Here is a 25,087-nt window from a genome sequence, read left to right as displayed (position 1 = left end):
TGGAACACATTCTAAATAGCAATCAGCATGGCCAGCCTGACCTTGTCTGAAATCTGTTCAGAAGACATTTCATTAATGAAACTAGAAAGCTAGAATAGGATCTGACGTGGCCTCTATTCTCCACAGACTGGGGTGCTTATTAGCTAGAGTGCCCTTTAGTAGGGGTCTGCTGGCTGTAAAGTACAGTCCCATGGTCAAGGCAGTATGGGTCATTAACGTGGAGTCAGCTAGATTTAAGCACATATTGTTACATACAAGTTGCTCTAAATATGGATTATGAAATCATTGATCCTTGGGAATTATTCTTAATATCTGCAGAATTAAGAAATGCAGGCAGACATTCTGTCTCAATAACATAAGCATAACTTTATTTACAATGTTTTTTAAGTTGACTAAAGAACATGTATAGAAATAGCCTTCTTTCTACAAACTGGTGCATCCACAATCCTAGGAAAAAAAGTAAAAACCAAAATACTTTTCTCTGTTTTCAAACTAGAAAGATGTCAAGTGGTTCTGAACATCTGAATTGCTTGTGTTACCCAGGAGAACTGTTCATCAATCTTTAGGCATGTAAACTCCATATATTTTAGGTTCCTTTAGCATACCTTTGTTTAGTGTATGTCAGGATATCGTAAGTTTAAACATTATGCTGAGAAGGTTTAATTATCTGCTACTTGCATCACGTATTTCCAGCCCACACTTTACTGTCCAAGCTATTAACTGAAAGTTTGGAATATGACTACAGGTTAAAATGGATTTATTTGATTAATGTGTGTGTACAAGTGTGGGTTCTCTTGTGAACTATTCAAGTGTTGAGTTTAATTGAGCTACAGCTGGTGCTGACTGTGTTTTCAGAGAGTAGGGATTTACTGACTGATTGACTGTCTCTCCCTTTTAACCTGGATGAAGATGCATTCAGGAAGAAGTGAAATTTCCTGATGATACAAAACCACAGGGAGAATAGAAAAAAAGAAAAGAGCAATAAACTGAATGAAAATAAGAGCATATAAAATCAAGTAGTTTATATAAAAGGAATGAAACTAGACATACTGGTTAGAAAATGCATGAAATCAGGGATTTTGTTTGTAAATCTCTAATTCAACTGGAGAGGAAGGAAGAGGGGAAAAAAACAGATAAGAGCTACTATTCCAGTGACAATGCAAATATCCTTTGGAGAGGCAGAATAAATTAAATTAATGAACTTTTAAAACCCTTCAGCTGAGAACCTCTCTCCCTTGTTGGCAGAGCTAGATACAGCTGTTCAAATGGTATCACAGAAGGAGAGCAGAAAATCAGAATAGGAAAGAAATTTCAAAAATTTTCTTCCTTGCTCAAGGATGTCAAACATCCTGTGTGACTTGTCATAAGTACTGCTTATCCTAAGAAAAGGCAGTGAAACCAAATGCAAATTGCCAGGGTGTAAGCAAAAGTATAAGATGGAAAGACAGCTATCCAGTTAGGAACAAACCAGAAACAGATAAAATCCCCCAAAGCCCCAAAGACTTCATCTGGAAAAGCACAGCAAAATTTGACATTTGTCACCATTTTGCCTGAATAAAAGTTCTGGACAATGATCCAGAAAAGAGGCCACCACAAGGGCTCTTTCCAGATATCCTGGATGTGCAAAACCAACACTCCACATCTACCCTGCCCCTGTTCCACCTTCCAACATTAACAGAGCACATCCCACCCCTCTGTAGGTGGGAAAGGCATTTCTATATTTCAAGTTTTTCTTCTGTTTGACCTTTCCTCTTTTTCATCAGTAATGTCATTGCTGTCTTTCCATAAAATGTAATCTGTTCTTTACACAAAGGTTTAATATATCTTTTTTTTTTCTCTTCCCTTGCAGGGAGAATTACAGTAATTTTTAATTCTCCTTAACATATATCTTGCTGCCCACAGTTATAAATTAAGATGTTCTAGAAATATGGTTTGTTTTCATAGTGACATATTTTTATTCACTGAGAAAGAATGTGCTCTATGCAAAAATAATTGAAGAAATCTAATTATTTAGAAAATCTTAATGGTTCTGAATAACATCCCTAGTATGATTTTGTATGTGCAGTCTAGGAAGATGTAACATCAGATATTCAAGAAGTTTCTCGCTTTTTTATATTAGGATAGGAGAAGTTATAAGAACATTCTGTGCCAGGTTTGCCAGTATCTCGAAGGCTTGAAAATCTCAACTGTCATCTGACTCGACAGGTCACAGAAGCAGATGTACTTCTAAAAACACACACAGGAGCTGGGAGCGAAGACATACAATGTGTGGGACTGTAATGCCGTGGTGTCACTGAGAATTTTGTCTTTTAACTTGGATTTCAGAGCATAAACCCCTCTAGCTGGCCAATCTTAAGCTTCTCTCCCCAGCATTGCGGTTCCTCTCCTGTTCTATAACCCTGGATTCTGGATATATCTGTCAACAGACGGCTGATTGGAAGAACTGGCTCTTTTTGGCACAGGGGGTCACCAACCAGGAAAGAGCCATGTGCTCGATATATTATGCAATTAAATATGAAGCTTGAGCTCAAGTGACAGAGTCTATTCCTGGTAAATGAGATCTGACAAGTCTTAAGAATATATTGAAAGTGTAAGATTTTATTCACATGGTAGTCAGAACAATTCCTCAAAAATACCTATCCTTATCCGTCTCAGAGGAATTCAAAGCACACAAACACTAAAAAACGAGAATAACAGACAAAAAAAAAACCCAAAAAACTAAAAAAAAAAACAAAAAACCCCCAAGAAAATATACACACTCCTGGTAGTAACCTCTGATCGTTGAGTATCACAATGGCAAAGAGAGCCATAAATTCCCCAAGTTCTTTGTTGCAGTGTGCACAGTACATGCAGTGCAGAATAAGAATGAGTAGGTGCTTCTACTGCTGACAGTTTTTAAAATAATGTCCCATTCATATGGATAGAAAAGAAACAAATTGTAAGGAAACGTTACTGAGAGTTTTTCATACTTAGCAGAGTATAGAGAAGGTGCTATCAGTGTGGTATCCCCTCCTTTTTTCCTCCAGGTATAATCTGTTCTCTACACGAGAAATAAATTAGGTGTCTTTCCAGATTTATGGAGAATATTTATATACATATACAAGTATGGCATAAATTTGAAATATTTGTGGGAAAATAACATAAAAACATATATAAACATTAACATGCTGAATTTTTAAAAATTGTAACAAGATTGACAGCTATGGCTTCATCCTTGCAGGTCTGCATGTACATTATCAAATATACCAACACTGTATTCCTATTTCATTCCAGCAAAAGGAGATAGCCTTTGCTTTGGCCAGCAAGTCTAATATTTCTTCTGTGCTAGAGTAATTAAAAGCAAAGCCATAAAGTTTCTAATTCCTAAAAGGATGCACTGAAATACCACAACTTTTTATTATCTTCCTCCAAAGTACAATTTATAAATCCTATATTTGATAGCTTTTTTGCAAACTATTTGTAAAGCACATTCACTTGCAGAGTAATCTGGCTCCACCAAGTGACGATTGCTGTGATTGCTAGTCTACAGCTGGACATAAGAAAATATAAGAGAGTATTAAATATTAACCAATTTTGTAACATGGGATTTTTCTGGGTAGCTTTGAACTTCACTATATCAGACATTTAAATAGATTATCTTGTAGTGTAGATGGTAAGTGAAAATACTGAAGCAATGCAAGGAACTTACTTGTCCCACTGGATGATGATTAAATTTTGTCTTACAAAAGTACTCATTGGATTGCTATTAGTAACTCCACCAATAACACCTGTGAGAATAATTGTAGGAGGGTAGGGGGAAGGCAGGAGAGTAAATTCTTCACCTGAAATTCATTCCACACCTTCCAGGTACAGATAGATAATGAGAGAAAGCCTGCTGGAATATCAAGAATGTGTATGAATGAACTTGCTACTCAGTCCTTAATGTAAAGTCTAAGAGAACATGCTCTGGACAGCTAAAAATAAAGTGGATGAAAACCACAAATGTGAAGAAGATTATTATAAAATATATTCTGCAAAACTATTTTTGAACGATGGCACATTCTGAAAGAGAAAGTTTTAAAGCACTTCAGGTAGCCAGAGAGATATCATAAAAAGCCTGACAATGAAACTGGAATTGTTTTGGATGCTGCCTGCATTGAGTTTGTGAACCCACCCAAAGACCCTAGACTAGGATTTTGCATGCTCACAGGGGCAAGAAAAAGTAGCTCTGCTGAAATTTCAAACTACCATATTGCAGTTGATAGGTTTTAAATATCACTGTTAATCAATTGTAAATTTTACCATAAACAGCAGGATTTCCTTTATAATCATTGTTATTTGCAGTTGTTATTTTTGGTGAGGAAGACTATGGAAAGGCTGAGCAAACTGTCTTTTGTTACCTCAGAGTTTTACTTTGATTAATTCTTAATAGAAGAACCGATACAAGGGGTCAGCAGCTATTGGAAAAAATCATAAACCAATGTCCGTGGATATGCACATGTGTATACACATATGGGGCATACAAACTATTAGAAATTAATTTAATATATTAACATCTTTGGATTATCATTCTCTCTGCCATTGTCCCTATCTATACAATAATGCAGTGTTTGTTTAATTTGTGTGCTCTCAGTTACGTGTTCTGTTCCTTTGAGAAGACTGGTTGAAGAGGAAGCCTGCTCCACATAACAGGAGATAACTCAGCATGCCCAGGGGAGAAAAAGCCAGAGAAAACCACAAGAAGGAATAGATACTCACAAGAAAGAATGGCCTGGCTCTAGAAAGACCTGGAAAGAACTTGGAAACAAGACTACACAGATATTGTGGGCACCCAGCAGCTCAAACCTAGGGTCTGTTTGAAGTGATAGTGAACAAGTAGAGAATAATGCATAAATCTTTTTTCTGTGGCGTTATCTCAAGTCACCTCAAGTTTTCTTTATATAAAAAAGTAGGAATGCAACTATTTATTTAAATAAAGTTTAACTTTTTTTAGCCTAATTTTTTTTATCTTTTGGGGGAGCTCATTATAAGATGAAAGCCTGAGCCTTTTCACATCAAAGCTGTATTCCACTCTGCATCTTGTCACAGAAGGGAACAGACAACCTTGCAGACCAATAGAAGCTTCCAGTGTCCTTGATCCTGGTGTTATTCTAAGAAAGGACAGGGGGATATGAATAAAATAGCTTTAGATTCCTTGTTAGTCAGACACTACATCTAAGGGGGCAGGAGGGAATAACACCTGTTCTCCATGCTGAAGATCAGGGGCAAATAAAAATCTTGGGGCTTCTTTTTTTCTAGATTTTCACCAAGATTCTGTCCTTAGCATTCTAGGACTTTATTCCTTTGAAATTGTAGACTTTTTATGACTTGTGGACTTCAGTATCAACTAGTGAGAAATGTGATCCTTGGGATACTGAACAATTAGTGCTATTGTCTCTAACAAAAGCTAGCAACACCAAATTCCACTGGCCCAGAAGAAGACACCCACTTCAGGGTTAAAATCAGAGTTATTGTAAACTGACTGTCCAGCAAACAGCAGCTTAATCAGGAAGCAAAGAGCAATAAGCTGGTAGAATACAATACAAATTAAATGAAGAAAGTGTAGATCTTAGTAAAATCTGTGCTGGAGGCTGCACTGAAGAAAATAAATACATGGTTGAAATATCTGATAATTCTGCATTAAAATTGTACTTTGGTGTAAGATTTCAGGATTTGAAAAAAGCCCAAGTGAATTTTCATGAAGCAACAGATAAGCTACAATAAGACAGTACTAAGGCAGACACATGAAAACATTATTTTTAGCAAAAGAATTCTGGCAACTTTAGACTCTCATTCCTTGCTCACTAGTAAGTACTCCAACTTACTACAGAAGACCATGAACTAAGACCTAAAGAGGCACTAAAACCTCTTTACTATCAAATAATGCACAGTCTTACAAATTATATAAAAGTAACAGAATTAAAATGGGCTCGCAGCTGGGTAATACGTGGTTGTTCAGCCACATGCAACCAGATAAAATACGGTGTGCATTGAGCTCCTATTTTATGCATAGCAGTATCTTCCTCCTATTTCTAGAACTTCTGTGTTTCTAGACCTATTTTAAAACGAGGAAAAAGTGAGGCCTAGGGTTAGCCATCATTACTTAACTGGCCTAAGCTGACCAGGAGTATCTGTATGTGTGTGTGTATTTCCTGTGCTGATTGGGGCAGTAGCCAAGGTATCTGATGCAGGTGCAATAGTACCTGTAGGAACTAAACTAGGAAAGCCGGGAATAAGTAGCTTCATCTAAATGTATATAAGAGCAACCCAGAGATTGTTCTGCAGAAGTCTACAACTACTTCCCAACATAAAAATTGTAGGAGAGATGTGTAGGAAGGTGAGTGCATGTTGACTGAGCTCCATGTCTGCAATTTCATTTCCTCTACATCAGCTGCACAGAAAACTTTTGTTTGAAAAATTTGAGCAATTCTGTTCAGATTTGTGCTTATTTCTTAGCAAACAATTATTTCAATCTAATTTATCTTGTGAAATTTCTATAAAACTTCTTTTTAAAAGCTAAAAACTAAAGCATTTTGAAAGTTTTCTATTAGGTCTTCTCCCAACCTTTTATTTTAGAAATCATTGGCTTAACTACAGTGAAAAACTTTCTGGTAACATACTGATTACATTAAAATTTGTGACATAATAGTTTAATTGCTTTTTTTCAGCAATATTCCAGCATTTCACAATTATTTTATCGCGACAAATGCTATGCTATATTTCTATTGATTTAAATAGTTCAGATTGAAGGAAATTTCGTCACTATCTAATTTTCCAAATGTTCTTAAATGTTTAGATATTTGAATTACACAAAATAAACTCAAAGAACCATGGAACATCCATTAAAACATAGTCATTTTCAACATACTGGTTTTTTGCCTCCTCTTTCTTAGTACAATCTCTAGTTCTTACCATACCTATTGTATCTGCCTATTAATATAAAAAAACAATATTATATCTTTTTATTCTGATTTCTCCAATCATACTGTGAGCAAATATTGTGAAAGGACAGAAAACCAGATGAAATTGTGGGAATGAAAAGCTGTAACACTGGACACTACAGCTGCAAAGCATGGTAATAGAATGATAAAAAGTACCAAGATACAGAGGAATACAAGAAGAGAGAGGTGTGAAGATAACAGACCTTGGAGAATTCTGCTTTTGTTCCACTTTTCTGTCAGTCAAAAATCTTGTCATGTTTGAAGTTCACATCTGCAGCTGTCTTTCCATATCTCTTTACCATTGTCATGACACTTACAGCTTTTGCTAGTGACAGATATGTTTCAACTGCTCAAGTAAACATCGGGATGTTAGTGGCAAGCTAAACTACAGAAACAAAACATCCTCAAACCTTAGAAGCCATTTTAATGCCAAATGTTATAATGTCATTTTGGCAATACAGTTATGATTTCAGTTGATCCTCATGAGTGTTTGCCACTCAAACCCCTCATTTCTTCCAAAGAAACTGCAGCCTCAGTGTGAGTAAATCTGTTATCAAAAGAAGCACTGAATGAGGGTTGCAGGGTATTGCTTTATTCTGGAACTGACCAGTCTTTTTTTTGCCTTTGTCTTCTGTCTGGTATTACCCATAGCATTTCCCACAAAGTGTTTAATAAAACAATCCTGCTTACTTTAATATGGGCAACATACCTAGAGCAGAACCAGAGTACTATGGGGTAATGGTGTTTGCTTCTTTGTCTATCTTTGGCTGTCATGGTTATATAATTTATTATAACCTACCTTCCCCTGTCTACCCTGTCTTGTTCTCTGTGGTGGACTAAAGTCAGTAAATTTGTGCAGGACCACTTGTGAGAGAGCAAAGTGTCAATCTATATCTCTGTCTCCTACATATGAACAATTATTAGCTCTTTGAAAGTCATTCACCCATGACCCAAACCTCTGAGAGCTGACTGCAGCAATACAACTCCAGCAGGAAGAAAATTGCTTTTCCACACTTCATAAAAATCCTCCTTAACTGAATATTCTGATCTAGAAGAAGTGCTGTCAAGACTTTTTCCCCACCCAGTACCAGTGTGCCCCAGCCAAATGCTGCTTAATTTAATTTCTTTGGTCCTCTTTCATCATGATTTACCAGTGGCCTTAGGAGACAGTGAGGATTGTACACACTACTACAAGGCCTCAAATAAATACTTGTATGTAATGTGTATCTATAAGAGCAGTTATGTTTAAAGAGTAAGGTCAGCTTTAACCCCAGGTTTACCCATATAAACCAAGACTCTTTCCTCTGACACCACAGCACCTAGAGAGAGAAGGTATGCAAGAGTGGGAAGCTGGTGGCACTCTGTTCCATCAGGATCCAGGATTTCTGCACTTATTATCATATGATTAATATTCACCTCTCAGATTATGGCAGGTGTATTAGCATTAAGAAAAGCTACACTAAAATATATTCGTGTATCCATGAATGACTTTTGTTCCATTATGCCTGATAGTATCATCATCATAATCATCATCATTATCATCAAGATCCACTATGCAGGTCATTTTCGCCTTTGTCTCTTTATGCTACAATTCTACCAGAGCATATTCTACTACTGAGTATTTTATTCATCAGGAAAAACTGGGTAACAACTGGTGGAAAGCTGCATATTTGTACAAACAGTAGAAAGAAAATAAATAACTTTGTCAGTAAATGTTCTATTCAACGGGTATTTTTAAAAAAATAATAATAACCCCCGTCAAAAAAAAACCAAAAAAAACCCAAAAACAAAACAAAACAAAAACACACCAAAAAACCGCCAAACAAAAACCAAAACAAACAAAAACAAAACAAACAAAAACAAAACAAACAAAAACAAAACAAACAAACCTAACAAAAACAACCATACAAAAAAATCCTTCAAAGCTTAAAAAAGTTTACTTCCTGGTAACCAGTACTAAGTTCCTGGTAGAACCAGTACTAAACTTCACTTTGAAAATGTGTGACAGTGGTTAGGAGGAGACTTGGGGATAGAAAATTTGAGAGGCACGAGGTTGCTTATGACTGCATGCTGTGGAACTGCTGTGTTCTGGAGAAAGTCAGGGTCCTGGTCTACTGACAGGTGGTACAATGGTAAATTAAGATATGTACTCAATGGAAATGTTGAGAAAATGTTAAACATTTAATATACACTTCTGATGCATTACTCCTCTTTGCTCATTAGACTATGTAGTTTCAAGATTTCAGATTGGCACTTACATTGATGCATACTGCTATGGATTATGACAGTCTTTTGGGATTCTGGATTTTCCCTGGCACTGAAAGGAAAGATATGGTGGCAACTCAGACATGTATAAATCAGAGTGTCTAAGTGGAAGTCACAGCTGTATCTGACCCATATAATAATCACTGCCTATATTTTTCTCTGGGATATATCTCATGAAAAGATCAAGATAATCTTATTAATCTTTCACATCCTTACCTACATTAAACTCATGTACTGGTTTGAAAGCAAAACCAGTGAGAGACTTTAAGTCAGTAATATAACTTAAAAGGAAAAAAGAGGAAAAAAAATAAAATACATGCAATAATACAAAAGAAAAACCACCGACAGAGTCAGAATACAACCTGACACCCTGTCAGTCAGGGTGTTGGCAGCAGTCTGATTAAATGGTGGCTGCATTTTTTCTGGATGACAGACGTGTTCAGTTGAAGCAGTGATCCTGTAGAAGGTGAAGGTTTTTTCGAAGGTTCAGTGATGATGTGGAAAAGGTTTGATTTTTGGGGGGGTTTTAGTGGAAAGACTTGGCTCCTCCCCCTGGCTGAAGCATCTCCCAATGGGATGATGTAATTTTATCAGTCATACAATAGGACTTAATGGCCCATTAAGAGAATGTATCTTCTGGAGGAAGGATGGATTATGAAAAGATAATGATGATCGTCCCCCAGATTTTATCAGATGGCACATCAGCAGAGGATATCTCCCACAGAGATAAGGATCAGCACCCCTCCACATTTCAACAGAGGGTGATAGAATACACATCTTTGCATTGTACCCCAGGACAACTGATTAATAATTGAAAACATTTTACAATTTATTAGAATGTAAAGATTTATGTATATATATGCATTTAGAACAATTTAGAATACATATTTATATCAAAAAGACACTGATACAATTAATGTAGGGATGCTGATTTATTGCCAATTAATTTTAACTTAATGAAACCCACGTTGCCTCATGCTTCAATTAACTCAGGCTTCTTTTCCTCTTACATTTGTGGTTTTGCTTGTAAGTAGAACAAAGTTATTTTTGAGAAAGAAAAATATTAGCATCATAATTAGAAAGTGGTTATGGATAACTTAGAATAGAGAATGTAATACTAATAACATATTCCAAAATATAAATGATCAGAACTTTAGCAATTTATGGCTCTAATTTGATACATCTTTCTGAAATGTGAAAGAAATAGAACATAGGGACATACATAAAAATAATGACACCCAAAAAATGCTTGCATTTCTTTTTAACCTTGCTGAAGGAAAAATATCAACTATCTAGTTGTCAAAATCTTTTCAGGTCATTATTTCTACAGGATTTTTTGCCAAACTTGCTCAAGATAGTACATCTTTTTTGCTTAAATATGTCTGTGCCAGCTTTCTCAAAAAATGTTTGCTGCTTTTCTGTTTTCAGGGAAGAAGAGGGTGCATCAGCATCTTGCAGTTCCCACAGTTCTCACACATCAAATATTCTTAGATTCCTGTCATGATACGTCCAAGATGATGATAGCTACAAACATCCTACTCCAAGCAGATCAGAGCTGAACAGTTTGAAGGCAGCTCACAAATGAGCTATCCAGTGGCCAAGCAGAAAAGCAATGCAAGGCAGCATCAGTGTGCATGTCACAGCAAATGAGAACAGAGCTGACTCAGCCAGACATAAATGGTCTTCCCAAACCACAAAAGTAATGGAAAGCAAGACAGTCCTGTGTGCCACTAATCAGTCTCTCTTCCTCTGCTAAAGGAAACACTGCTGGTGTGCAAGAGCCACTTCTAAGGATGTCCTCTAACAGAGAACACTTTGGAGCATTCATTAATTTGGTACTACACATAACAGTATATTGTATACTCTTGCTTTTGTCCTCACAGCATGCACTGCATTCCATACATTGTGATTTCCAGCTCTCTTTGTGGTAGAAGTAGTAAAATATGAATTGTATCTACCACCCTAACTGAGCTACTCTGATGGTGTCTTGGTTTGAAAGATGGGTGTCTGTGAAGGAAGGCAGGAGCCTCTCTTTAAATGGGAAAATGTAAACTCTCTCCCTCCAAATTATTATCATTTTCAAATTAAGGAGCTCTCAGGCAAAGATATAGGAATAGGAATAACAGTTCTTTACTAGTAAAATTAAAATAAAAATACAGTAATACAAAAAACAAAACACTGACAGAGTCAGAATACAGTCTGACAACCTGTTGGTCAGGGTGTTGGTAGCAGTCCCATTAGATGGTGGCTTCAGTCCTCCTGCAGTGACAGATGTGGTTCTGTTGAAGCAATGATCCTGTAGAAGGGTGTAGTTTTCCTCTGAAGATCCAGTGGAATGAAGATGGGGCTGGTCTTCCTCTAGGAATCCAGTGGAAAAAGGCTGACTGTGGTGCTCCAAATCTCAGATTATATTTAGGTAGGAAAGGCTTGGCTGCTTCCTCTGGGTGGGGCATCTCACAATGGGACAATATAACTTTTTCAGTCGTGCAGTGAGACTCAAGGGCCCGTTAACAGAACAAACCTCCCTGGAGGGAGGATGGGTTGTGGAAAAGATAAAGATCATTGCCCCACCTGGTTTTTAACAGATGGTGACAGAATACATACTTTTGGTTACATCCTGCATTGCAACCCAAGACAGATGGTTAACACCAGACAGTACAAACATCACCACTGTGGTTGTCTGATGTCGGGTTGGATGTGGAGCAGCTGAAAATATGAGTGGGGTATTTAAGTTGGGTATCTGGAGGTTATCCAGCTGCCTGCATGAACAAAAGCTTGCCATCGGTCACCACATCATGGCTGCTCTTCTCTGCCCTACTGGTGATCACCAAAAACAAGTGAAAAAGTAGATACAGCAAGTCTAAATGTCTGTTCTTACAGAGCCATACATTTCATCCTGTTATTGAAACCAGTACAAGTCATAAAAATATCTTCCATCAAGTACTGGATTGTCAATGCCACTCATAAGCATTCACTCAAAAAGTTAAAATTCTATTTATTTGAAGGCATTGATGTTGGTAGCAATAGAAGTAACTAATTAAAATTTCACAGAGTATTTCATATCTGATTGTTTGCTTGCTTGGGAAAAACAGCTTTCTAACTTTGAGCCCTAACAGAATGTACTGGACATCACCATGTAAGATCACACTCAGGCAACTCTGATAAAAAGTATCCACAACACTCTCAGAATCATGGCTCTGATTCCTGTAATTTGCTGTCATTACATGAACTTGTAATGGAAGACAATAAATCTAAGATGAGAGCAAATCTTTTCATACTGCAATTCCAGTCGCAGCAGCAGCTGTTTTGCCACATGAGCACACCCGCTAGAAATAAACTAATAATCCACAGCAACTGTGGCATCAACGACAGCATCAATCTTTATAGAGGAAAACGTGAAATTGCTTACAGCAAAGATTCAGTTGAGCTAGAAAAATTCACTACCTGGAATCCTCCGCTATAAATAAATAAAATTATACAGAGAGTGTAACCTGCAAATAATTTAATAGAAACACAACTGTCTAGAGATGAGACTAATGCGCAAATGAGCACACCTCAGTAAGAGTGAAAATGTGATTATCAGGATATAGAAATTCAAATACAAGGAATCAAAGATCATCTACAGAAAGACTCCAAAGTGTTTCTGAAAGAGCTGTAACAAAATTGAGAGAAACAATAGAATGGAAAAAGGTGAAGTGAGGATTTTTAATCTTGATATAAGTATATGCAGGACAAAAATAAAAATTAAGAGTAGCACTTAGTAATGAGGAAAGCAGTATTTTTTTAGTCAAAACAGAGCTCATTTAATCAAATAGGTGTATTTGTGTCAAGCTAATAAATGACTAATGAATAAAAGACCTTACCAGCATTTCTGGGAACTATGAACAGCTACTTGACCAAATGCAAAACACCTGCTGCCTTTAAGCAAGACAAAGTCTGTAGGGAAAGGTATTGCTTTGGGTTAGAATAGCTGTGTTTAGCTGGGAAAAAAAAAAACAAAAAACCAAAAAAAAAAAAACAAAACAAAAAACCAAAAAACCCAAAACAAACAAAAAAAACAACAAAAAACAAAACAAAAAAACCCCAACAAGCTGAAAAACAACCTCCAAACCCCCAGAAGCTGAGTTCAACAAGATAGTTTCATCTATATTTACAGACACAGAGATTTTCAAGGCTCCAGGTGACACTGTTTGCTGTGGCTGAGTGGAGGAGTGTGCCCAATTATTGCCTTTAAAGTAGCAAGAGGCCTGAGAGAAGGGGATGCAAAATTAATCATACCAGAAAACCAGAATTTCTACAGACTGTGTAATTTTTAATGTACAGTACGCCTCTATTTTTCTTCTGGTTTGAGGGCACAGGGAAGGGGGAAGGGAAATCGGGATAGGTTTGGGGTTTTTTTGGTTGCTTGGCTGGATTTTTAAAAATCTTTATTTTTTTTTTTCCCCAGGCCTGTGAGATTTTGTTTTGTTTTGGGAGAGTTGTTGGGACTGGAAGGACGAGTTGGTAAATGTTACTTAGGCTCATCAAGCAGGCAAGAAAAAAGCAAAAAACATGTAATGAGAAACTAAGATAGTGGTTTGCTGTGATTTTGTGTGTTATTAGTAAGTAAGTGGTTGACCTAAATAGGTAATAATATTTCATGCTGAATCCTAAAGAAAATATGTTTTTTTTCGTGATCTCATGTCTCCAAAGGGGACTGTCACACTGGATCAAGGACTGGGTTTGCAGGACAACTTCTGTACTAACACGAATGCAACACCAACTTTATCTGTATCTACTGATGAAGTAGGAGCGTAAGCTAAACATTCATTTATACTACTATAAAAACTACATAGACAAGGCCTTCAAGGCTGAACTGGAAAAACAAAAATTACACGACCTTGCAAGGAGCAGGAAAGGACAAAAACATGCACATCATGGTTTGTGTCATGATCCATGAGGATTTTTCAAGTTTGAAATCAGATTGCCACAACACGTCCAAGCTGTAATGAATAAAACCAGGAAATCAGGAATAGCTGTAAGAAAAAAAAAGGCATAGCACCTATGAAACACTGATTTAACAAACTCGAGAATACAATTTATTCAAAGTTCAGAAATTCAGGCTTGTGCGGACTCTTGTCTGTTTCATAAGCCAAGGTGTCCGGGCTCTGTCCCACGTTAGTAGAGACATCAAGACCTATTTCAGGGACTCTAAACCCATACCTTCACCCAGCAAATTGTAAAGACATGGGCTTTTCTCTCACGCTCGTCCTACACTTCACGGCCTGGCCATGGGTGACTCTCACAGCGCAACTCCAGAACATGAAATGCCCATCCTGCTACTGCCACAAGAAGCGGCCACTGGGCACGAATCACCGCATATGAAGAATTTCCATCTCCGGCCGTGCCCTTTGACCCGCAGCTCCTCACGCCGCCCCGCCGCTGCCCCGCGGTCGCTGAGGCGGGGCCGGACGTGGGCGGGGCGGGGCCAGGCGCGGCTGCGCGCGGCGCGTGCGTCGTGACGTAAGCTCGGGACGCACCAATGGGAGGCGGCGGCGGCGGCGTTTGAACGACGCGTGACGGCGGCAGCGGCAGGCGCGGGTGGTGCCGCCCCGCGGGGCCGAGCGGCTGCTCCTGCGCTTGCCGGGCCGCGGGGAGACAAGGAGCCCGACGTGCGGGGAGGGGAGCGCCGAGCTGTGGGACGAGGGAAAATCTGGGCTGCTGCCGCCGCTGCGCCCGGATCCCTACGGGCCCTCCCTCCTCCCCCGGGGGCTCGGGCGGCCGCGGCCGGTCGTGGGGAGGCTTTCCGGCTCTGCGCTCGCCCTTCCGAGGAGGTACGGCCGGCCGGTGCGGGGCGCGGGGACGCTGTGTGTGCGGTTAGAGGAGCAGGACGCCGGCTGCCGGCGCCTCGGGAGACTCCGGCCGAGCTCTGGCTGCGGCCCCGGGGTTTAAAGCCCACGCCGGGCCTGCCGCGGGCACTGAGCGTTCTGCAGTTCAGCCAAGGCGCGGTGGGGACAGCGGCTAGGCCGCCGCAGCTGTGTGAGAATGGCCACAGCTGCGCGTCCTTTCCTGCTGTGTGTGTTGTGCCTCCGCTGGAAACTGCCCCCAGCTTTGCTCGTCTGTGCCTTTTCTCTTGGCTTTGGGGAGAGTGGTGCAACCCCAGCTTCATGGGTTCTTCACCTTTTCTACTTTTAAAGGTAGAAGATGGCAGAATCCTCGAGGAAGTCCTTCAAAGACAGTCTGAGTGATATAAAACAGCGTATGAGAGAAAAAAGAACTCAGAAATGGTCAAGGCTGGGCAAAACTACCCAGTTCTCCACCGTAAAAGCCAAAAGAGCAAGTAAGATGCTTAAATATCTTAAGTTTTTAAATTTATTTGTTTTCATTTCAATCCCATTTGTAACACTCACTGTTGTGTTGCAGCCAAAAACTCCAACAAAATGAAGACCATTCAAGCAAACAACAGAGATTTGGCTCTGTCCTTGCAAGAACAAAAGCTCAAACTGAGGGAAGCTGAAGCTACCATTCTTCAGCTAAGGAAAGATTATCATATTTTGAAGATTCAGATGTTTGACTTGCAAAGAAATCATAGGTTCCAGCAAGAACAAGGACATGTGGAGGTATTTTTAATAATAACTATATGAGCTGGTGAAACTGAACATCAGAATCTGTACCAATCTATTGATAGATATCTTTATGATCTTAAATGTTTCATAAAACATTAACTCGGTGTGTTCAACAGGGTTTTTTTCACCTGACTTGTTATGCTGGTTTGACACCTGAATGAACTAATGAAGTTTTTTTCCTCGCTATTCTTTTCGTTTACTTGAAATAAGAAGGAGTAAACAAGATCTTTAAAATGTTAATTTAAAAAAATTAAAATCTGTCTTCTGTGACTTTTATAGGGAGTTGATCACATGTGAAGGCACCTGGCAGAGATGTCTTCAGATTTTAGTTATCTTATTATGCTGATAAGTTCACAGTTGATACTAGAGTATGATAGTAACAGTGTCACTATCCTTATTTTGTCCATTAGAATCGACTGTCAGCCTTGAACGAGATAATTTCCAAAGTCTCTCAGAATTTACTGGACTCAGTCACTCTCCTTGGCCCAGCAAAGAATTTGTGTTCCATAGATATGGTAAGTGCCTCTTTCTCTTGAGGAGCAGGAGTCCTGTTGCTGGTTGCCTTTATTCCTTCCACCAGCAATGCACATGAATCTTTACATCTGAGCTCTAGTTCAGAGGAAGGACTGGTCCCACAGCTCCCAGTATCCCGGGGGTGTCAGTAGGTTATAAGTGGGACTGAGACTTTGCTAGTCAGTGGTTGGGGCACCCTGACTTTCTGGGGTTTTATGCACAGTTCCTTCCCGTCTGCTTGCTGTAGGATTGGGCTGATGATGAATGTGCTGATGGTGCAGAGAAGGTGGCTGGCTAACACCCACAGCACTTGTTAGCCAGAGAGAGAGTCAGGGGCCACTTTGGTCCTTCCTTGAGTAACCTGGCTGTTGTCCAAAATTTGTAGATGGTGCAAGCTTGTTTCAGCTATTTGATCACAGCAAGATTTATTTTGTTGACAGAAACAAAGAGTACTTTCTTCAGGTCCTGGAAACAGTTGCAGTGTCACAGGGCCAACTCATTCAATGTAAGTATCATGGATTAATGCCTGTTTATGTTTGGAAACTCTATTATAGGAAGTTTAATTTTCTGACTGGAAAATTTTCTCTAGAGAACCTCTGAAATGTGTTCTTGAAGATGGTCCTGTACTTCCAAGTGGGATGGAAGCTGGTGGTGACAGAAATTCTTTGCCAAAGATCTGTGCAGAATCTGACAGCGATATTTCTTTTACCAAGATAATTCCAAGCGAAGGTAACTAATAGTATCAGACGTTGCTCTATTTTGAATTAGGGTAACAATGTGTGAGTTCAAGTTTAAAAAATTGCTGCTTTTGAAGGAACTGACAAGTAATTTTCTGCTTATTGTCATAAAGGGGAAATACTAATGCTGTCCATTGGTAAAAGGTTTAAATGAAGATGCCCAGCAAAATGGGGAAGAATTTGAAACTGCTTTATTTTCTCTATACCTGCAATCCAGTTTCACTATCTATCAAACCTTTCAACCAATTAAAATTACCTTTAGACAGTTAGAAGCATTTGTGAAATCAATAAAAGCTTGTTAACAAAGTAAAATACTCAGGAAAATAAATGACCTGTAAATAACCTTTCCAAAAGGAACAGTTAAGAGAAAAATTCTAGTGTTATATTACCTAAACTGCTTTCTGCATTCAAGCTATATTAAACAGAGCTTATCTCAATTGCCAAATCCTAGTTTATAAAACATCTGTGGCAAAACCCCAAATAGTCTGAATTTTTGAAAGGTTCCAATTTTTTGCACAAAATCTTAACATAGTTTTTCTGTTTGGTTTTAATATGACATTTTCCCTTCAATTACAAGGACAGCCATCTGATTTTCATCTAAACAACAAAGAGCCAGAGCTGGAAAAGGTTTCTTCAAGTGTAAGGTTGGGATTTGGTAGCATGTTACCAAAAAGTGTATCCACCAGACGTCACTTTTTGAAGATGAGGAACCATGATGGAATTTGTACTGGTGTCTTGGACCATTTAGAAGCACCTGATTCAGTAGAAGAACTTTCTGAACAGAATGAAATTAGACTTGAGGAAAGTCTAGAGAAGTGTGCTACAGGAAATATAAATGCAGTTATTCCTCACTTGAATGAAAGCAAGGCCACTCCAGAGCTGGTGTTGAGGCAGAAAAATTCTGAAACTACACAGTTCAAATTAAAATGTAATTCTGATCTTAAACAACCGGAGTGTAAAAGCAGAGAAAACCCTCAGCAAAGGAAAGAAAAGTGCCAGAAAGGAAAACTGGAACGGCCACCTACTTCCCAACAAAGACCAGGAAAACCAGGTAAAGAGGCTTCTAAAGAAAAGCTGAATGTCTTGGGTGGCATCAGCGATGCTTATGACTTTCGTTTGGAAGAGAGTGTCCATCTTACACCTTTTCGACAAAACAAGGTGAACAACAGTGATACTGAAGTGGAGGAAGAAGACGACTCAGTTGAAACCAACACCACTGAGTCAAGCAGTACTGCAGGTGACTCAGACGACAGCCTCTATGAGCCTTACGAGAGTAAATCAAAGAAAAGGCAAAGTTCAGTGGACAAGAACCCTACATCACCAATCCATCCAAGGCCGAGGTCTAAAAGATGTTTGGCACAGCGTGAGCAGAAGCTCTGTCATGAAAAAGACACTGAAAACGACAAATCAAGTGATAAGTCTATTAGTAAGTGCAGAAACTGTTCTGTAATTGGTTTTGTTTCCTTGAAAGATAACATTGTTTGGGAGGTTTAGGCTTTTTTATTTTAGGTGTTTTTTTTAATAGCAACTAAAAGGGTAATGTTTTTAAAATGGTTAGATTTTCTTTTAAGCTCATTTACCTGAATGAACTGAACTATGCATAATTTCTTAACAGGGCAGCCTTCTGAGCCATCTCGTGGGCATCTCTGTGATGTTACCAATACAGCTGCAGTGCTCCCCAGCACTGGGGATGTAGAAATTGTCTCTGAAGGTGAACGACCTCAGTCTCCAAAACGCAAGCGACGAAGCTGTACTGTTACTGTGAATTACAAAGAACCAAGTATTACAGGGTAGGTGTCTTTACTTCTCAGTTTGATATAAAGTTCATGACATTCCATCCAATAGAGGATTTGAAAGGCTTATTTAGATATTGAAAACAAGACCTTAACAAATGAGCTCATTCAAAGAAGTCCAGAGTTAGTAATACAGCCTAGTTTGTGTGAAATGGAACTTACTGGCTAAAAGTTAAGTGACATAGGGAACAGAACTCAGTTTTGCCTTTTTTTTTTTTTTCCTAAACAGGAAACTCAGGAGAGGAGATCCATTTACAGATACGCAGTTCCTGTGTTCTCCAATTTTCAAGCTGAAAAAAGACGTTAACCGACATTCTCATAAGAAAGATTCTATGAAAAAATACAATGAGAAATTGGTTAGTTGTCTTTGAGATTTTCAGCAAAACCATGCTGCTGCCGTGAAGAAAGTAATTTCCTGGATGAAATATGTTGTTGCACAATACGTTATATAAATATGTAAATAGTTGTGTGTCTAGTATTAAGGATATCAGATGAAGGGGGCCTGGATTTATTCTAGTGACTTATTTTTAATGATTGCTTACTTTTATAACTAAATGATTCTATTCAAGCTCCTTTTGAGTGGATCTGGGATGGATCTGATGGATAAGATGGTGAATGTCATCATATGTGTGAACTTTAGGCACTTAAAATGTTTTGGGCAGGAATCATTTTTAGTAACAGTGTTTGTACAGATCTTGTTCATGTGATGGTTGTAGTTTCATGCCAAATCTTGTAATAAACATCTTAGTGTTTGGAAGCAGCTGTGAGTGGGTTGGTATTCTTTTGGCAGTTTCCATTGTTGCTCCACGGGCACTAACATAAGACAGTGGGCATTACAGGCCTGTGTCCCCATCTTATGTGGTGGCATAAGCACTGTTTAGAAGCAGCTTAGCAGCTGCAATTTAATTCTGTAGCTGCAGCTCTCAAAAGCTGCAGCAATTTAGGCTTAGTTGGTCCTGCATTGAGTGTGTGTTAAAATCAACCAGACAGAAACAAAGCAAACTTATTGTGAAGGCTGGTGAAGAAGGCTCCACTTGGGTGTCCCAACTGTTGTGGGATATTAATAACAGTTAATAATAATGATGTCCCTGCTTTGCCCAGTGCTTTTCCCAGAGGTGCTACATCTGAGCTTGTGCAATTTGGTGCCATACTAGGCTGCATATGAGAACAACAGTGTTATCCGTTGTCCACCACTCAAACTACTTTTCCTTTGCTTGAGACACACTTATGTATTAATGAAAGCTACATTCCAAACCCCTAATGGGAAGACACAAAAACCACACCCTCTTCCTTTGTTTTGTAAGACTGCCTGTCCCACTTCACTAGGTGCAAGACCTCTCCCTTTCTGTAATGAAACTGTTAATTACTTGTAACTTCTTCCATGGCTCTCAACAATAACACTAGCTGCAACTACTGAGTGTTGGAAACAATTGTTCACAAGCAGCCTTTGGATATTTGAATGGAAACTTAACTTCACCTTTCTATCCTTAAATTCTAGCCACACGGCCTCACCATCTCAGTCTAGAATTCTCCTACTAGAGGAATTAGGCAGAGAGCTTGAGCTGTATTGCTAATACTGCCAGGGCTGTGGGTCCAATCCCTGTATCAGCCATTCAAGTAAAAGGTGCACTTAATAATCCTTGAGAGTATTCTGTGACCCTTAGGTGCTCTTTCATGAAACAAATCTGCAACAGCTGTTTTATCAGGGAGACAAAAAGAGCAGGGTCATTGCAGAGCAGCACCAGGCAGGTGTGGTGAGTGTGGGTGGTTTCTTTCTTACTGGATTGAGCAAGCTTGAAAAATGAAGTGATGGAATTGTGTAAGGAAGAAACCAGTCCTTCCTGATCTCAGCTGCTTTTGTTAGAAGTGTTTAGTAAAACAGCTCTTGGCTACACCTTCACAGGACCAAATCTGAGTGGATGAGGGGAAAAATCTCTTCCTACTCTAATTATCTGTCACGTATTGGACAGGTGCAGGCTGTGTTGATGTGACCATAATAAGTGGCCATATGGTGATGGTACAAACTCAACCTGGACTGTAGTTTGCTGCTACATATATTATATATTGTGAGCAAAGGACTCTTGAAGGTAAATACTGGCAAATAGCATAAGCATGCTTTGAAGTAAAAAAAATCCAAACTTTGGAACAGCTAAGTCAACAGCATTGTATCCCAATTATCATAAGGCTGGGAATGCTACTTGGACTGATAACAGTCCAACTCAGCCCATCATGCTCTTGGTGAATTCAGAGGCCATTTCACATATTTTCTATCCTACCTGAAAGAGGCACTGACAGCACTCCTGTGCGTGGTTGTGAAATTGCTTCATTATATATGTTTGTATCACAAGTACCAAGTAATGAAAAAAAGAGACCAAAAGAAGTAGGGTTTTGTACATATATAATTTAAAACTATTCTGTACCAGTACAATATATTAATTTGACAAATGTAAAGTTCATCAGCTGTTAAAGCATTTGCAAAACCACATATCCTACCATAACTTTATTGCACAGTATCTATGAAAATATTAATTCTTAAATTAGAAAACACGTTTCAATATAGAAGAGACAATCTGATTGAAAGACAATAAGAAAATCTACTCTGAAAATAACAAAAATTCACAGGTTACCAAGCTTAACAGGTGCATCTGTAGGCCCAATCTACAAAACAGGTTTATAGCATCCTGTTCTGGCTATTAAAGAAAAAGTACTCACTGTACCTTTATTATAGATCCCAATGTAGGTCAGACTAAATTCATACAAAACACGATGGCAAGTCCAGCATTAACATTTTGAATACCTTGGGTATCACATTTACTACTTCTAGATAGTTCCTGACATCTCCTTGCTGAATTGGTCTGTGATCTAACATTACACAGGCATTTTGCAGGAATAGATTCTTTGACAAAGCACAGGATGCTTTTTTCAGTCTCATAACTTGAATTTTACCACTGTAACGTCTGTAAATATAAAACACCAAGAATGAAAGTTTAATCTGTTTTTCACAAAAGCAGTTATAATTTACAAACTCTAATTAGAAAATGTCAAGGGACAGCTTTTTGGCCTGTACTGATCTTCCTTAAGGATTTAGGTGTACCACTTAAATGTAGTGTAAGCAGCAAAATGTATATATATTATATGTATATATGAGTGTGTGTTCTTTTTGAAGATATGATAGGAACTGTAAAATGTTAATATGTTCCTGGGTCTAAATAATCACAGTTAATATGCATTTACAATAAAGCTTGGTAGAAAATCCAGTTTACCACAGAGCCAAGTATCTAAGGTCGAAGCTGTCCTATGTTGTCTTCCTTTGTATACAATAGTCTTATTTCTGCTGAACAGTCTAAAGAATTTAGCAGTGAGGAGTAGTAAGTAGGGTGGATCATGAAGTGCATAAAACCTTAGCTCTACTAAGCCAATTAAAATTGTCTAGTAGATGCAAAGTAGTCTCTAAAGTTATTTTGGGTACTTATGTCCTGCATAAGCCAAGTCACTATGACATTACGTATCTAGCCAGATTTTTTTTCTTTCTTTTTTTTTTTTTTTTTCCTAAAGAGTGGTTATGAGATTACAATTTGCAGGTAAAATATTTATCAAAACTGAAAACTAATAGAAAAACTTGCATCTATCAAAGATCACAGGCAGTCCTTTCTCAGAACTGACTGCTCTTCTCTCACAGCTTCTCAACCAGCTGAGTGTTTCTTTTAAAAAATAATATCTTATAAAAAGATTCTACAAAGAAACAAGTGTTTCAGAACCCCCCCCACACCTGTTGTTTTCCCTTACGATTTTCTTTTTTACTGGAAAAAATAATAAAACTTTATCAAATAGGTACTGCATTAGGTAAGCTATAACATTAGGTAAGCTATAACATCTGTTGTCTGGGAATTTTCTTTATTTTCCCAAACATGTGCAACTTCCCCCATGTTTGTGGGGTTTCTGAGGCTGTAGCTGATAAACTTATTAGGAACATAAGGTAATCGGCACACAAAAGAAATATTCTGTAATTAAATACACTATAAAGCATTTTAATAAAATAATTTTTGTAACTTCAGTATAATACATGTTTGCAAAACTAAAAGGGTTTTTAAAAGTGCTATGTATTAAACAGAAGTTTCTTGAAAGTCCCACAACTCAGATATAGAACGGCTTTACCTGTCCATAACATAGGCACACTATTTGGTTGTAAAAAAACCAGTGTCACTTGTCAATTAATCCAGCTTCTTTAATTTTTGTGTAGAAGAATTTCTCCAGTATATTGGCACATTTGTAGTATTCACTCTCGGGGGGGTTGTACTCTCTGCAGTTTGTAAAGACTCGCTGCAAGTCTGCCATGAATAATTTCTTAGACACGTAGTACCTGTTCTTGAGTCGCTCACTCATTGTTTTGAGATCTGCACAGAAGAAAAATAGATTAACAGCGTTGGATTCAAATATGTTTTGTGTAAAATATCCCTTCAGACTGATTTGCCATTTAACATGAACTGGCAAAGCATGGATTTGGAATGGAAATTACCTTCATCTAAGGCATGGTCCATATTTTAGCTTCAAAAGCAGCTGAGCTGCTGGAACTAAGCAATATTTCAGAAGAATGAATGTAAGAATGAATTTATGTAGCATATATTTTTAATTCTTTAAAACATTAAAGCTTTTTTTTCCTGTTCTCATGCTTAGAGCTCTGAGTTTTCTGTGGGTCATAGATATCCCTAATGCTCTTCTAACTCTTCTGAGACAACCTGTTCTCAGCTCTGTTGGAGGAGGCCTTGGGGGTATATGGGCAAAGAATTCAAACATCATAAAACATGTATATTAACCTAAAGTCCTTACTGCTGTGCAAATACAGCAGAGAAGATATATTGGTCTACGCTTACGAGCAAGATTTGCAGCTTTGAAAAATAAGATTAAATTTGTTCTACAGTCTACATATATTTTTATTACCTCTTCAGAGTTTATAGTTGTATATCCTTTTTAAGAATCATGTGAGAACTGATCTCCCCTGATTTCAGAGCATCATGCAAAACATTTACTTACAAACCTTAGGAAGTGTTCTCCTTTATACTAAAATCATAAGTCATCCATAAAATATGTAAATCATCTCAGTGTTTGTCACATAGTCGCTTTCCCAGTAATTCTCATCAGGCATTTAAAAATTCTGTCTACATTACAAGTGTTCTAGGAGTGAGTACAGGAATAGAAGTAGTGGGAGGTGTGCTGGATGCCTTGGCTTTTCTCACCTCAGATGCTCTAACAACTATTTTTTTAGCAAAGCTTGAGCCAGGCATCAGCAGTACTTTTGTGAAACTGTAACAGAAGTAGCTGAAATGAAGACGACTTAATGTCAATGAGTATTGCAAGGTCAACCTTTGCATTGGAGACCAAAGACCTCCAATGCAAAGGAATTAAACTTTTTAACTTCAGATTTAAAAATATGGTTGTATTTTTGTTTTAGTAACGGTTTAGGGGACTTTGGGGGGTGAGTTTGGTTTTTTAAAGGGAGATTTGAATTTATTAAAAGACAGGAAACCCTGTCAAATTGACAAGATAGGATTATTTAAGGAAAGTTTGATGGATGCTCTCAAATACTTTTTCCAATGGTACAGAATTTGCCACTCCCTAGTTTTGCACAATATTTTGCAAAAGTAAAGGCTCATTCAGCTCCCATTGAGTCTGAAATTCAGACTATACCCAAACTAGATATCCACAGACTACTTCTAGCACCCAGCTGAGAAGGCTGTTCAGCTCACCCTAAAGCAAATGTAGCCTGGCTAGAGAGTTAAGCTGTTCTCCTCTAAGTACAGTGAAAGTTTGGTTCCATCTGTCACAGCCATACAGCTTTTGAATGGCAGACGAAAAGGGAAAAAAAATCCCCAAAGGGTATTGCTTGATAGAGCACCTGAAGAGCACTTGAAACAGCGGTAAAAAAGCATTTATACATGAGAACTGACCTTAGGAGGTAGTAAAAAAAATGTACAGCCATACCTCTCAAAAATTGTACAATTTACTCTGTATACAAACATAAAGGCAAGTGTTATATCTTGTCTGAGCAACTTTTTACAGTATCAGCATGCTGGCAGGAAGAACAGAAAAAAATCTGAAGTTAATCACGAATCAAGGCACATGCTGGGTTCCTTAGCTGAAAAAAAACAAAACAAAACTAAACCAAAGACCTCAGCTTAATTCTCAAAGTAAACTGCTGCCCCTACCTCTAGTGTAAT

At 38.3% G+C, this 25,087-nt stretch overlaps 2 protein-coding genes across 4 annotated transcripts in view; one reads left to right on the top strand and one right to left on the bottom strand.

Annotated features, from left to right (window-relative positions):
* Positions 1-14,734: 14,734 nt before the first annotated feature.
* SGO1 (shugoshin 1) lies at positions 14,735-19,632 on the top strand. The gene is made up of 9 exons (XM_014883367.2): positions 14,735-15,037; positions 15,401-15,543; positions 15,627-15,823; positions 16,240-16,344; positions 16,783-16,847; positions 16,932-17,071; positions 17,657-18,505; positions 18,695-18,869; positions 19,102-19,632. The coding sequence occupies exons 2-9, from the start codon at positions 15,408-15,410 to the stop codon at positions 19,241-19,243; spliced, it is 1,809 nt and encodes a 602-aa protein (XP_014738853.2). The 5' UTR covers positions 14,735-15,037; positions 15,401-15,407; the 3' UTR covers positions 19,244-19,632.
* Positions 19,633-21,253: 1,621 nt separating this feature from the next.
* The window catches only part of KAT2B (lysine acetyltransferase 2B), a 39,633-nt gene continuing 35,799 nt past the window's right edge, over positions 21,254-25,087 (bottom strand). For 2 of the 3 annotated variants that reach the window (XM_014883347.2, XM_088164035.1), the window contains one exon: positions 21,254-23,266. In XM_014883347.2, coding sequence (XP_014738833.1) covers positions 23,073-23,266 — 194 coding nt within the window. In that variant the 3' untranslated portion in view covers positions 21,254-23,072. The remainder of the gene's footprint in view (positions 23,267-25,087) is intronic. The other variant, XM_088164028.1, reaches the window with a different exon arrangement.

Source organism: Sturnus vulgaris, chromosome 1 (genome assembly GCF_052056855.1).
Source record: "Sturnus vulgaris isolate bStuVul1 chromosome 1, bStuVul1.hap1, whole genome shotgun sequence".
Classification (NCBI taxonomy): Eukaryota; Metazoa; Chordata; class Aves; order Passeriformes; family Sturnidae; genus Sturnus; species Sturnus vulgaris.
This window is presented reverse-complemented; position numbering and strand designations above follow the sequence as displayed.

Bases quoted from the DNA above. Each gene is read 5' to 3' on its own strand.
- SGO1 (XM_014883367.2), top strand. From the start codon at position 15,408: ATGGCAGAATCCTCGAGGAAGTCCTTCAAAGACAGTCTGAGTGATATA. The intron at 16,848-16,931 runs GTAAGTATCATG...AATTTTCTCTAG, and splicing joins ACAGGGCCAACTCATTCAAT to AGAACCTCTGAAATGTGTTC. The intron at 18,506-18,694 runs GTAAGTGCAGAA...ATTTCTTAACAG, and splicing joins ATCAAGTGATAAGTCTATTA to GGCAGCCTTCTGAGCCATCT.